This window comes from Esox lucius, chromosome 12, assembly GCF_011004845.1.
Source record: "Esox lucius isolate fEsoLuc1 chromosome 12, fEsoLuc1.pri, whole genome shotgun sequence".
NCBI lineage: Eukaryota > Metazoa > Chordata > Actinopteri > Esociformes > Esocidae > Esox > Esox lucius.
In genome coordinates, this window is record NC_047580.1 from 3,086,147 (window position 1) to 3,101,899 (window position 15,753).

A 15,753-nucleotide genomic window follows, 5' to 3' on the forward strand; every position below is an offset into this window, starting at 1 on the left:
TTCCCATATCACATAGAGATGCAATCCGGCCTTAGATCTGAGGGTCAACTACTATATGTCACATACTGTCGGATACCATATTGGATCTCTGGTAATCGGATTTTAGTATTCCTTGGTGACTACTTTTCAGCATTTGTATTGACTAGATCTAAATTCAGTGCTTTACAACAGTCAAATGTTTATAGCAACTTCACAATGGCAAGCATAGCAAATATAGGTTAGTATGAAGATTGGGAGAAATTGCCATTCTGGTGGAAATCCCTGATCACCCTTGTGTCAGTCTCATGTCAACATGAGATAACTAAGCCCAATGCTCAAAAATAACAAATAGTTTTGTCATGCCTGTCTGTACATATTAATGCCATTTAATTTAAAGTTTATTTTTAACAAAAAATGAAATATGAGTTTGTTACTTTCCTGTGGTAGTTGTGAAGGTTAAAGCTTATTATGACATTGGTACTTCCATTGTCTCGTGAAAGCCCAAGGCCTGTCTTACCATATTTCAAAACATCCTCTGCATTAGCAGCAACAAAATGTATGCATAGACTACCTTTGAAAGTTTCTTTACTTGAGCAAAATAATTGTAAACCAGAAATCTACTTAGGTGGGTATTTGTTTAGTGTTTACATGTTTTCTTTCACAAGCTTGCTGGTTTTTCACTGTTAGTTTTAATTTAAAGTGCACTGGCTAACGATGATATCAAATTACTAACTAGATTCAAGCTAGCAAGTGGCAGCGGAAAATAATATTCAGTGCTGCTGATACTGTTACTCAGGTACTATCCACTAAAGGTGCAGCTGAAAATTTCATCTGTGATATTTTTGCTTAGTGAACTTATTTGTTATTTTAGTTTTTTTGAGTAATTGGGCGGTAAAATATTGGATTGGCTAAGAGATTTTTAATATACCTGCCACAGTAGCTGGTGAACCAAAACACAGCCAGTGATTAACCTACAGCACTTTTATTATTACAAACTTATTATAAACGTACTTATTATGAACTTACCCGCAAAACCCCAGCATCCCGGAATTCAGAATGAATTCAGAAATGTACATGTAAATGCCACCATATTCATTAGGCAACGCATCCCAATGCAAAAGGACAAAGACTCTTTGGAGACAAAAAATAAATCACGAAATTGTTTTGTATAACAAAATGTTATCTACATTTTTGACGCGTCAAAGTAGCCACCTTTTGCAGATATAACAGCCAACCACAATCATGGCATTTTGTTCTATGGTGGAAATTAAATATTGTTCAGAAAGTTCTTCCCAACACTGTTGCAGTTTTGCTTTGCTTTCACCCTTCTGCCCAGTTCATCCCAAACTAGCTCAATGGGGTTTAAGTATAGAGATTGTGCTGGCTGTTCCATGATTTGAAGCATACCGTCTTGCCTGGGTTGTGAAGCACCGCCAGTGGACTACTGAAGACTGGTAGAAGTTCTTATGGACCGATTAATCACACATTTTAAATCTTTGGTTCATCATGCAGGTTTTTACACGCTGTTGAAAAGACAGAAGGATGGTTCCTCAGTGTGTGGAAGTAATATGGTGTGGGGCTCTTTTGCTAGTTCAGAAGTTGGTGCCATGCAATACACTCTGATGTACGCCATACCAACTAGGTGTACATCAATAGGGTATTTCATGGCACTGCAAAATGCTGTGGTAGCCATTATGGTTCAGGGTGTCACTCACTCTGTGCATGTCACCGACTCTAATCAGCAAAAGTTGGGACATGTAGGAATTGTTAGCAACAACTTTCAAGGCTGAATTTACTTCCATTGCTGTAGCAAAGATGTAAATTGTTAATCCATTGTTCTTTGAAACTCTGAAATTCATATTATTGTTCAGTTTTGGTAAGGTTTTTACCTCTGGCAGTTTACTGCTTACTTTTGTACCATGTCATGTTATTCACTGGACTTAAACTGCTTTACATTACAATAAAAACTGGGAAAATGGGGGTGTTCTTAAACTTTTGACCGATTGTGTACATCAGTCAAAACGTGGAAAGTTTTAGACAGACCAAGTCAATCGCCTGATTTATATGATTTGAACATGCATTTCACTTGCTGAAGATGAGAATTAAGTCAGAAACTCACCAAAACCAGCAAGAGCTCAAAATGTTTTCAGTAAAGGCTTCAGTATAATGCAAGGACATGGATGGATGGATCTGCACGATATTACATATTTTAGAAATCAGATAAATTTACCCCACCAAAATATTAAGCATGGACACTAGCATTATTATTTGTGTAGCGGGATAGATTTTTCACTTTGGTGGCAATAACGCCTGTTGCCTCTTATCTACCAAACTTGTTTTGGCTAGTTAGATAGCAAAGCAAACTACCATGCTGCAGGCTAGCTAGTCAGCTAAAATTAAGTGAGAAAGTAATTAGGACAGGGTTGTTGCTGGTGACGTGTACTCTTCATTATTGTGTATTCAAATGCATTGGCTATGGCAAGCTCCTCGTTGTACAATCAGGTATATCTCTTATGAGTTAAAAGATTTGAATAAGGAGCTCATTCAGCGCCGTCTTTAGGCAACTATATAATCTTTTTTTAAAAATCACATCAAAAAAGAAGACATTCATTCACTCACTGTATCTATACACTGATCAGCCATAACATTATCACCACCTGCCTTATATTATGTAGGTTCCCCATTTGCCACCAAAACAGCCCTGACCCGTCGAGGCATGGACTCTACTAGACCTCTGAAGGTGTGCTGTGGTATCTGGCACCAATACATTAGCAGCAGATCCTTTAAGTCCTGTAAGGTGCGAGGTGGGGCTTTCATGGATCAGACTTGTTTCTCTAGCACATCCCACAGATGCTCGATTGAATTGAGATCTAAGGAATGTGGAGGCCAAGTCAACACCTTGAACATATTATTGTGTTCCTCAAACCATTACTGAACCATTTTAGCTTTGTGGCAGGGTGCATTATCCTGCTGAAAGAGGCCAATGACATCAGGGAATACCATTCCTATGAAAGGGTGCGCATGGTCTGCAACAATGTTAAGGTAGGTGGTTTGTGTCAAAGTAAAATCCACATGAATGGCAGGACCCACAGTTTCCCAGAAGAACATTGCCCAAAGCATCATACTACCTTCGCCGGCTTGCCTCCTTCCCATAGCGCATCCTGGGGCCATGTGTTCTCCAGGTAAGCAACGCACACGGCCATCCACATAATGTAAAAGGTAACGTGATTCATCAGACCAGGCCACGTTCTTCCATTGCTCTGTGGTCCAGTTCTGATGCTCAGGTGCCCATTGTAGGCGCTTTCAGCAGGGGACAGCATGGGCATCCTGATTGGTCTGTGGTGCACTGTTTCCTTTCTATCAATACCAGCATTAACCTTTTCAGCAATTTGAGCTACAGTAACACATCTGTTGAACCGGACCACATGGGCCAGCCTTCGCTCTTCACGTGCACCAGTGAGCCTAGGCTACCTATGACCCTGTCACCGGTTCACCGCTTTTCCTTTCTTGGACCACTTTTGATAGGTACTGACCACTGCAGACCGGGAGCAGCCCACAAGTGCTGCAGTTTTGGAGATGCTCTGACCCAGTCGTATAGCCATCACAATTTGGCCCTTGTCAAAGTCGCTCAGATCCTTATGCTTGCCCATTTTTCCTGCTTCTAACACATCAACTTTGAGGACAGAATGTTCACTTGCTGCCTAAAATATCCCACCCTCTGACAGGTCCCATGATAACAAGATTATCAGTGTTATTCACTTCACCTGTCAGTGGTCATAATGTTATGGCTGATCGGTTGATCAGCTGGTCTGCATGTTATCTGTGGTCAGATACAAATACTTCTGGGAAAGAGTTATATCGGCCAGTCAATTAATAATTGTTAGGATTGCCTGAAATGGACTAGCTTGTGGGGTTTTGTTATTGTTGCACAAATCAGTTAAATAGTTCTCAGTCAGCCAAGTACTCTTTACTGAGTTTACAGGTCTCACCTCTGTAAGCCCTCTTCAGGGTTTAAGTGTGTACTACATCTCTTCAATGCACCATTTGGAAAACAAGCGTAGGGAAATGCTTTTTGCTCAACCTATAAGAGCCTGTTGATAATTTCTCTCTGTTTTCTTCTCGTTTTACATCTCCTTGTAGCTCCCTCAGGCTCAAAAGGTAAACAGTTTGACTGGAGGTGACTCGCTCTCCACTGGTTTGTAATGTGTGTATTTGGATTTATTCACCTGTGTTTGCAGAGATGTGTGCGTCCATGTGTGTTTGAGCACATGTCTCTGGTGTGGAATGGTCACATCCGTGTTTGACCTCATGTTTTAAGATAAAGATCAGAGAGATCCATGGCATTTACTTTATGTGTGTTTCATCATATGCTGTTTGGCTTGATTCCACCACCTTAGGGGTGTACTACGAAGCGAGTTAATTGGTTTATCGAGGTAACTTCAGGAGTAAGTTAGTGTCGTCGGGTGTAGCTTCCTGATTTACCCGTACTCCGAAGTATGGTGCCATGTTAATTTACACTGCATCTTTAAACTGTTCTAAGCAGGTTATCTTCATGGTTAACTCAATGTCACCCAACATAAACACAGTGCCTCTGCCCACAAAAATGCCAAAACATTTGGAAAACCCAGTCGACATTGCCACATGGATTGTGAGAGGCTCACTCCAAAGGGCGAGGGTATTTAGATCCTGTGTAACTCTACCCCGATGATGTTCTCTAATAAAGATATTGATTTTAATCTGAGGGAATTACGTACATTTGCTGGCTTCTAGGGCCAGACATCTTCAATGCCACTCGCCAGAATAATGCCCTCACTGTTGAACTGACAAGTGTCAGTTTGCTTTGCAATATACACATTATAATAACACTACTTGCCACCTCTAAAATGAAGTTCCCATTTGGGGAAGTGGATAGAGCACCTGTCTGTTGAGTGTTAGCATTTGAGTTTGAAACACAGCCTCTCATTTGTTCTTCTGGATTATTACTCTAACGTTACTTTGCCTAATGTAATATATCTTACAAATGTATCTGTCAAATATTTACATAAAATAGTCTACATTCCCCTGATTCCAGGTTGGCATATCCTATTATAGCGCCCCTGGCAGAACATGACAGGGGTTATCTGAATAGGAAGTCATTTCACAGTATTAATGTTCAGGTTTTTGATCAATAAATTCATACAGGTAGCCCTACAACGTAGGTGCTTTATGGAATACAGTGGATGTAAAAACTCTACACACCCCTGTTAAAATGACAGGTTCTTGTGATGTAAAAGAATGAGACAAAGAGAAATAATGTTAGAACCTTTTTCACTTTTAATGTGACCTATAATGTGAACAATTCAATGGAAAAACAATCTGAAATCTTTGAGTGGAAAAAAACCTTACAATAACCTGGTTGCATAACCGTGAACACACTGTAATAACTGGGGATTTGGCTGTGTTCAGAATTAACCAATCACATTCAAACTCATGTTAAATAGAGGTCATTACACACCTGCCATCGTTTAAAGTGACTTTGATTAATCACAACCAAGTTCAGATTTTCCTGACATTTTCTTAGTTGCATCTCAGAGCAAAAGCCATGATCCGCAGAGAGCTTCCAAAGCATCAGAGAGATCTCATTGTTGAAAGATATCAGTCAGGAAAAGGGTTCAAAAGAATTTCCAAAGCATTAGATATAACATGGAACACAGTGAAAACAGTCATCATCAAGTGGAGAAAATATGGCACAACAGAGACATTACCAAGAACTGGATGTCCCCAGTTGATGAAAAGACGAGAAGAAAACCATTCAGGGAGGCTTCCAAGAGGCCTACAGCAAAATTAAAGGAACTGCAGGAATTTCTGGCAAGTACTGTCTGTGTGCCACATGTGACAGCAATCTCCCGTGTTCTTCATATGAAAGGGCTATGGGGGTAGGGTGGCAAGACGGAAGCCTTTTCTTACAAATAAAAACATACAATCCCGGCTGAATTTTGCAAAAACAAACATCAAGTCCCCCAAAAGAATGTGGGAAAATGTGTTATGGTCTGATGAAACCAAGGTTTAACTTTTTGATAATTCCAAAAGGTATGTTTAGCACAAAAACAACACTGCATCACCCAAAGAACACCATACCCACAGTGAAGCATGGTGGTGGCAGCATTATGCTTTGGGGCTGTTTTTCTTCAGCTGGAACCGGGGGCCTTAGTCAGGGTGGAGGGAATTATGAACAGTTCCAAATACCAGGCAATTTTGGCACAAAACCTTCAGGCGTCCGTTAGAAAGCTGAAGAGGAAGAGGAAGTTCACCTTTCAGCATGACAAAGACCCAAAGCACACATCCAAATCCACAAAAGCTTGTCTTCACCATAAGAAGATTAATGTTTTGGAATGGCCCAGCCAGAGCCCAGACCTGAATCCAATTGAACATCTGTGAGGTGATCTGAAGAGGGCTGTGTACAAGAGAAGTCCCCGCAATCTGATAGATTTGGAGTGCTTTTGCAAAGAAAAGTGGGCAAATATTGCCACATTAAAATATGCCAACGCTAATAGACTCCTACCCAAAAAGACTGAGTGCTGTAATAAAATCAAAAGGTGCTTCAACAAAATATTCATTTAAGGGTGTGCATACTTATGCAACCAGGTTATCTTTCCCCGCCAAAGATTTCAGTTTATTTTTCTATTGAATTGTTCACGTTATAGGTCACATTAAAGGTGGAAAAAGTTCTGACATGATTTATCTTTGTCTCATTCTTTTACATCACAAGAACTTGGCATGTTAACAGGGGTGTGTAGACTTTTTCTATCCACTGTAGATCTTAAATCATTAACAGTGAGTAATGGGTTAATTTCAGAGATGTAGCCCATGTGTAGGCCATAATTGAATTATCTTAATTGTTTTCACTTGTTTACATATACTATTTTCTATGTCCTTAAATCTCAGTCATACTTCAAATAAAAGAAGGGTCTGCAAGACAAAATAGAGAACATATGACAAGAACACTGCTCTTATAAATTTACTGTATTGGCAATGCGCTGCCCGCAAAACTACCTGGCTTTGTTGGCCAACTTGGTGTTAGATTTAGGCGTTAACCTTTCTTTAAACTCCTCATATCCTAACATTATAAATGTGCATTCTTCAGTGGAAAAATACAGAGCACAAGCCATTGTGCATAAACTCTGCATTTGCGAATACGCCCCTTTTTGGCAAACGTGAACAAACTCCAAATAAGTTAACACTGAGTCAACTAACAAACATCTTAATCACCGTCATAGTACCGTTTAACACCAATTTTGGCAATCAAAGTTTGTCAACCCTGACTTTTCTTGATAACCCAGAGTTAAATCTGAGTAAGTTGAACTCCCGTCGTAGTACAGCCCTCTGGATTCCAACACCGGCTAATGCATTTCTGTTGTTGGTGTTACACCTCAACATCTGATTACACAGACGTTCACACACACAAAAAAACACACAGGCACGTATACTCACACTCAAACACACACACACATAATGTAATCTCACTTTCCATCATTCCATTCATTGTTGCTGTTTCTTTGCTGATCTCTGTGTGTGCTGTATGTATGTACGTGTGCTTGCTTGTGTTAGTGTGGGTGTGTTTCTCCATGCAAAGAAAAGTACAAACCGTTCACAAAATAATTTAGAGAAATATTACTTACCATGTTAACACTGCCAAAAAAAAACATTATGCACAAAACAGTCTCTTACAGGGGATATTAACACAGTAACAGTAGATCTGAGCATTTAATTAAAGTCAAATGTTTAGGCACATACTAGTGAATTGAAAAACATTGAATATGAAAAACAAATGGTTATACAGCTAATTTAGTTAGGACTTAATTAAGATAATACACGTACATGTGATATGATTTAAAAACATTTAATGTCTGCTCAAAAAGTACAATACAATATTAAGATATCATGTGTTGTTTATATGTACATAATTTATAAGTAGAATTGAACAGTACCTCTGATAATCGGGAAATTCCAAGTCTGAAAGTTAGTGTTTTTGATGACATAGGGCACATATTTTTTGGGGAAATGTTTTAGTGTTTTCATTAGTGCCACTTTTACAAAAATCCTTGAATGTATCTTCAACAAATTTGTATGAATATCCAGATGTAGACCAAAAACCCAGGTCCACCGGCGTAACGTGGTGACACTGGGCGCAAGATGTCCTTACGGACATCATGAATTTATGTTTTTTTAATCAGTGAAAATGTGTATTACACTTAGAAAGCATTTTAAACTGTTCAAATAAATTGACTCAAATCCATGAAAAAGAATACTTAAAATACTGTAATACTAATTAAAATACTCAAATACAAGCAATTGTTTGGGCTGTATTAAAAAAATAAAATCAAATACACTTTTACAAAAAATACTCAAACACAAAGGTTTACAAGGTACTCAAATACAATATTCTTTGAAATGTAATTTGGAATATGGTAAATGATGGAGCTGATATGACTGAATGGACCTGTAATCAAAATCGCCATCAACTTGTTGCTAAGCAATATTACACCTACCAAACATTTGGTATGATCTAATCCCAGGGAGCACAAAGCTGTAGAAAAGTATGTTTTTCATAGACATAGTTTAGACTACTTTTAGACAATGTGCACATTTGGGGCAGAATGAAAATGTTTACTACTTCCTGTAAAACCCTTCAGTTTTAGACTAAAAGATTTTTGTGTTACTTGTTTTGGTGCAAATGGAAGTGAAAACAGGTGCTCTGGAGAGACACCAGCAATATAACCTCAAAAAAGGGAATGGTTTTGCAGGTGGTGGCCACAGACAATTGCTCTCTCCTTATCCTTGTAACTGATTCTTCTCTAGTTTTGCATTTTTCTAGTGTCCTTATCACTATTGGTAGCATGAGGCAGTACCTGTAGCCCATTCAGGTTGCACAGGTAGTCCAAATCCTCCAGGATGGCAAACCTCATGTGTGCTTGCCTCCAACCATGCCTAAACGGTCAATCTGTGGATGAGAAATATATATCACTGATGAAAGTTCAGAAACCATTCAGGATGTTCAATATTTCTCCATACATTTGAATTAAAAAAAGTGGTGAAAAAAGAAAATTTATACAGTTTTGTGCCTCCATCATCCAAATTAACATGGACCATTGTCTGACACCCTTGGCAGACAGAAGGAAATCCAGTGCATCCCTATTTAGTAGGGCTACATTATGAACTGCCATCATCTCTGTAGTAATATTGTCTAGAGCATCTGCTGTGTGATTGCTAACCTTATCAAACAATGAAACCAACAATTTAACTTCCTTTATCATTTTACCAACTCCATACATTGGGTATAGCTGCTAATAGAATAGCTGCTAATCTATCACCTTCTGTAATATCCCTTTTAGGACTGATATCAGTGTTTGGGAGAGTGGATAACACACGGGAAGCAGGGAGGACCAACCTTAAATAACAAGACCCCCGTAGGCAAATGACAGTGTAGCCTCTCCTAGGCTTTCCTAGTGAAAACAAAGTATGTACTGTTCCATGTAGGTAGTCCATTAACCAAACCACACATACAGTCAGTCCATTGTTCTCGAGAATGGCATTTAGTCCATAAAGCAGTGTCCTTCTTTGTCTGTCCAGAGCAATCAAGTGTATACTGACACTCACTGTGGCCTAGGTAGAGTGTATACTGACACTGTGGCCTAGGTAGAGTGTATACTGACACACACTGTGATCTAGGTAGAGTGTATACTGACACACACTGTGATCTAGGTAGAGTGTATACTGACACACACTGTGGCCTAGGTAGAGTGTATACTGACACACACTGTGATCTAGGTAGAGTGTATACTAACACACACTGATGACTAGGTAGAGTGTATACTGACACACACTGTGATCTAGGTAGAGTGTATACTAACACACACTGATGACTAGGTAGAGTGTATACTGCTCCATCTGCCTTAAAACACACAAATCCCTTGGGGCTGTACACTGTCAGTGGGGGGTAAGAGTGAGTCAGATTGGGATGTGCAGAAAATCATGTGGCAAAGCATAATTTCCTTGTTTGTAGGCATGAATGCCAATGGTGCCATTTGTTTTATATACTAGAAATGCTTTAATGCCCCTTAAGGTGTACATCATGTTGAGAATAACTGCCACAATAGTTATCACAAATGGTTTGCTCATCCAAAGATATAACAGTCATTGGAAAACCATCCTTGGTAGACTGTGGCAGATAATGACAAACCCAACAATTGGATTGGATTTATTTAATAGCATTGCAATGTTGCTGTGATAATGTACCAGAGATCTTTTCAACCTAGTTGGTGTAATTTACTGGTCAGAAGAATCTGTGTTTTCTTCATCCTTGGTTTCATGCGCCCTGCGTTGTATATGCCAGTCTGACCAGAGCCCATCAATGGTTTGTGATTTATTACCCAGATGGTTTTAGCCAGCTGTCGTGCCTCTAAATGCAGCCATTCTCAGTACCCCAGATCGGGGCTTGGTTGGAGGTTGTCCTCCTTCTGCGTTGCCTCCTTTGGTTGGAGTTTGTCCTCCTCCTGCATTGCCTCAGTCGGTTGGAGGTTGTCCTCCTCCTGCGTTGCCTCCTTTAGTTGGAGGTTGTCCTCCTCCTGCGTTGCCTCCGTCGGTTGGAGGTTGTCCTCCTCCTGCGTTGCCTCTGCCATTTGGAGGCAGTCCTCCTCCTGCGTTGCCTCTGCCATTTGGAGGCTGTCCTCCTCCTGCGTTACCTCTGCCGTTTGGAGGCTGTCCTCCTCCTGCAACAGGCATTGCTGGAATCTGCTACAGGCTGAGATCAGGATCATCCTCTGGATCTGGGACCTTCTTACAGTGGGAAGCGTGAATCCAGGTATTTCTCCCCCGACACTTAACGGCAGTGTGTGTGGTCAGTAGGATCAGGTATGGCCCACTCCAGAAGGCATCCAAAGGGCCTTCTCTCACGTGTCGCTTTATTAGAACCCAAGTTATGGCAGTCCTTAACAATGGGCTGATGCTAAGTACCCTTCACCTGAGAGTAGAGACTTTTTAAACAGTTAAACAAACAAGATAATGCATGACAATACTTCATCATAGTATCATCCACCAAGTCTAAATCCATTTCCTTTAGTCCCAGTGGAGGGGAGGCTGCTGTCAGCATGGGTACGAATTGACATATGCAGTAGAGGTAATGCATCTACCCAATTCATGCTTGATCCTCTGGATTGGACAGTGCAAATTTTGTTTAATCTGTAATGCTCTACAAAGTTCTGTGTTAATATTTGACGCCAAATATGTTCCTCGGTCAATGCTTCTTGGCCGTCCAAACACAGGTATAATGTCTCTGATAAAAATATGTGCCAGTGTTTTAGCATCTGCTTTCCGTCAGGGAAAGGCTTCAATCCACTTAGACCACATGTCCACACAGACAAGATTATAAGAATTTCCTTGTGCTCATGATGTCACAGTAAGTATATTTAGGAGCATACCATTCGGTACCATTACACGTTGCCATCATTCCCCCTTTACTGACATGTGTTACTACATGATATACATGTGCCACATACAGTAGGGTAACAAACAAATTAGTGCCACCGGGCGCCTGCTGAGAACCACCCTATCCCACAAGCTACTGGTGGCATGGAAGGAGTCGGTGGTGGTGCCTATTAGGAAGCATGGGAGGGATCTGACGAGACCGTCCGACTATAGGCCGATAGCACTGACATCGCATCTCTGTAAAGTTATGGAACGAATGATTGTGGGGAGATTGGTGTTTTTCATGGAGAGCAGGGGGTTGGTGGCTCCGTATCAGAGTGGATTTAGGAAAGGAAGGGGAACTATGGACCCTGTTCTGTGTTTAGAGGTGGAGGTCAGGAAGGCACTGGTGAATGGGGAAGCAGTGGTGGCTGTGTTTTTGATGTGTAGAAACCGTATGACATGTTGTGGAAGGAGGGGCTGCTGATTAAGCTTGGAATCATGGGGGTTGGAGGGAGGACTTATAATTGGATAGAGACTTCCTGTTTGGTAGGTCAATTCAGGTGAGGGTGGGGACGGCGATGTCAAGGAAATTTGCTGTGGAGAATGGAACCCCTCAGGGGAGCGTGATCAGTCCAGTGCTGTTTTCTATAATGATTAATGATGTGTACTCTCGGGTTCAACAGGGTGTAGGTAGGTCGCTGTATGCTGATGATGGGGCATTATAGTAGAGGGGTAGAAATGTGATGTATGTTGTAAGGAAGGTTCAGGAAGCAATAGATGGGGTGGGAAGATGGGCAAGACAGTGGGGTTTTAGGTTTTCAGTGAAAAAGACAAAGGTGGTCATTTTCACAAGGAGGAAGGTGGGTAACGAGGTTAAAGTTAAGTTGTATGGGAAGACTGTGGAGGTTTTAATACAATTCAACCCCACCTGTTGGTGGAAAAATTGGTGCATTTGGGAGTAAATCCCCAATTGATTATCTGGATCTATAACTTCTTGACGGATCGCAGTCAGCAAGTCAGATTTAACTCATGTATATCATCCTTAAAAACTATAAACACAGGGGCACCACAAGGGTGCGTTCTGTCGCCCATTTTATACACATTGTACACCAATAATTGTCAAGCCTCCTCTTCAGCTCACACTTATTTTAAATATGTTGACGACACAGCATTGGTTGGTTTTTTAAAATCTAACATTTCTTCTGTGAATGAATTCCAGAGGGAATTACAGGATTTCACTCAGTGGTGTTCTGATAATTTTCTTGAAATAAATGTAAAGAAAACAAAAGAGATGGTTATAGATTTTAGCAAAAACAGAATTATAGTACCCCCTTCTAAGATCAATGGTGAACTAGTAGAGCGAGTCTCAACCTACAAATATTTGGGAGTTGAAATTGACTCTAAATTTTTAATGACTGTGCATTGAATATAACTAAGAAAATGCACCAGCGGATGTTTTTCCTTAGGAAACTAAACACCTTTAGACTAGACAGACACATCCTTGTAATGTTTTATAAAAGTATTCTCCAGAGTGTTCTGTCTTTTGGCCTTATCTGCGTGTTTGGTAACATGCATGTTAAGGACCAAAAGAGACTGCAGCGTATGATCAAGATGGCCAGTAAGATCATAGGACTTGATTAGGTGTCAGCAACTCAGTTGTACAATGAGTTTATCTTACAAAAGACCGACCAAATCCTTAATGACCCCACTCACCCTCTTCATCATAAATTTATGAGAAGCAATAGGTCAACTGGTAGAATTTTACAACAGAGAATTAAAACGGAAAGGTACAATAAATCATTTGTGCCTACAGCGATCAGACTGTATAATGACCAAGCACATCGCAAGTACTTTGATCCCGCACTGGCATTTTAACTGGATAGTACACCCAAATTTCCTTTTTTGACATCTACTCCTAGTTATTTTTATATACTTATTTTTATTTTTAGCTACCTTAATGTTTCGTAAACGTTAGATGTCGGATTGTCTTTGTCATTTCTGTAGTATTGTTTATTTTTGTATTGTGATTGTTGACTTTTGTTATTGTTATTCCCATTGTACTGTTACTTTTTTGTTATATACATGTTTATTGGTTTGTCTGTGGTGTCTATATGTTTAGAGAATATGTTGCGACAAGAGTGCAAAATGAATGACCACATGAATTTCCCCTTGTGGGATAATGAAGTTTACCTTGACCTTGACCTTGAGATATTCAGGTTTCTGGGTGTCGTCTTTGATGCCAGAATGACGTGGGGTGAGGTGTAAGAAGGTTTTGAATGCGATGCGCTGCCTGACGGGGAAAAGTTGGGGGGCTGGTAGAGCTGCGTTGATGACCATGTATGTGTCATTAATTAGATCGGTGGTGGACTATGGGTGTATAGCTTATGGGTCAGCTGCAGTGAGAACTCTGGAAAGGTTAGATAGAGTGCAGGTACAGGGGCTTCGAGACAGGGCCTTTCAGACATCTCTGGTATCAGCGCTACAGGTGGAGGTGGGGGAGATGCCATTACACTTGAGGAGAAGACAATTGTTGATAAATTACTGGGTTAATTTGCAGGGACATGGGGGTTTGCACACTACAAAAGAGGTGTTGTTGGGGTGCTGGGAACAAGGTGGGAGGGAGATCATGAGCTTTGGGTGGGTGGGGGATGCCCCGGCCAGAGAGGTAGGTTTCGGAGGGAGGAAATTTAGTCCTACAGTGGATTTGACATTGAGACCTCCTTGGGTGCTTTTGCCTCCAGTGGTGGATCTTGGAATATTGGAGATGGTGCGAGAGGATCGGTTGGGCCTCTGCTTTGCTGAGGTGGTTAAGAGGCGCCTGCAGGGTGGGTACCCGGAGTGTGTAGTGGTGTTCACAGATGGTTCAAAGGACCCAGGGACAGGTCGGACGGGGGCAGCTTTTATAGTTAGGGGAGTGGGTGTGAGTGTCACTAAAAGGGTTACGGATCACTTGGCGGTTTACATGGCTGAGCTTCTGGAGGTGCAGTTTGCATTGAGGTGGGTGGAGGACACAAAGCCAGATAGGGTGGTTATTTGCTCTGATTCATGTGAGGTGTTGGTTCGTTTGCAGTCTTTTAAGTCCACTAAGCTGCAGGACATTTTAAACAGGGTGTTGAAAGCACAGGATAGAGCAACAAGAGATGGGATGCAGGTCTCATTCATGAGGGTTCTGGCTCATGCTGGGGTGGCGGGAAACGAAGCAGCCGTTAAACTAGCGAAACAGGCCCTGGTGAGGAGGGTGGTGGATGTGGTGGTGCCCTTGAGCAGGGCAGAGGCTAAGGTGGTTGTGTGGAAAGAGGTGAGGAATGTGTGGCAGGACCAGTGGAATGTGGACACCAAAGGAAGGCACTTGTTCCAGATACAGGGTGAGATTGGGAATGGAAGGAGGGTAGTTAGGAGTAGGACGGAGGAAGGGATAGTGACTAGATTGAGGGTGGGGCACTGAGGATTGCACGGCACACTACACATGTTAGGGAAGCATCCGACTGGGTTGTGTGAATACTGTGGAGAAAGTTGATCACGTCCTGAGGCAGTGCAGACACTATGAGAGGGAGAGGTGGTGCACGTGTTGACTCTAGGATCTGAGTCGGGGAGGGGGTGTTCAGGTGCAGTGGTTAGGTGTCTGTTTGTGTTCCTGAGAGAAACTGGGTTGGCAGGGAGAATTTAGGTCCTCCCTGAAGCTGACCCACACTCCTTTACAGTAGGCGGCGGTAATGCACCAATAGCGTTGGATTCCAACCGCCGTTAAACACCACAGAAGTAGTAGTTCACAGGAGGTGCTAATGGGGTGGTATCTTGATGCATGGAGGTGCTGAAATGAATGGCTTTAATGAGTCCTAAGGCGAGATGCCCAGCTAAAACTAAACAGGATTTCATGATCTCAAACATCCAGGCCTATTACCCAAGGACTCAGACAAATCAGCACCATAGACAATTAAACAGCTTAACCGGTTCTAAGAGCCCACACACCCATTGACCCCAATATAATCTATTCCATTACGAGAATTGTGAATTAATGTTTTATATCTCAGGAATTATGTATATTTAGTATATTTAGGCTTTTGGTCAAATTGGCCAATACATTTCTTCCAATAAAGGTCTGATAGTCATTAATGGCTGTCTTTTGTTTTTGCTACTCTTTTTTTCGCGCAACACTCGAATGATTAAACAAAGCTTTGTTTGCAGATCTCACTGTGAACCTTAACAGCTGCATGGTCATATCTCAAAAATCTAAGAAACCTCAGCGTTACCCTTGACCCTGAACTCTACTTTGATGAACATATTAAATATGTCTTAAGAGTTGCTTATTTTAATCTTCGAAACATTGCA

The 15,753-nt window shown here is 41.2% G+C and overlaps 1 protein-coding gene across 2 annotated transcripts in view; it reads left to right on the forward strand.

Annotated features, from left to right (window-relative positions):
- The window catches only part of cacna2d3a (calcium channel, voltage-dependent, alpha 2/delta subunit 3a), a 691,437-nt gene that overhangs the window by 397,329 nt on the left and 278,355 nt on the right, over positions 1-15,753 (forward strand). The window contains exon 14 of one of the 2 annotated variants that reach the window (XM_034295715.1): positions 4,120-4,137. The exons of the other annotated variant lie outside the window; for it this stretch is intronic. Coding sequence (XP_034151606.1) covers positions 4,120-4,137 — 18 coding nt within the window. The remainder of the gene's footprint in view (positions 1-4,119; positions 4,138-15,753) is intronic. 2 annotated transcript variants of the gene reach the window in all.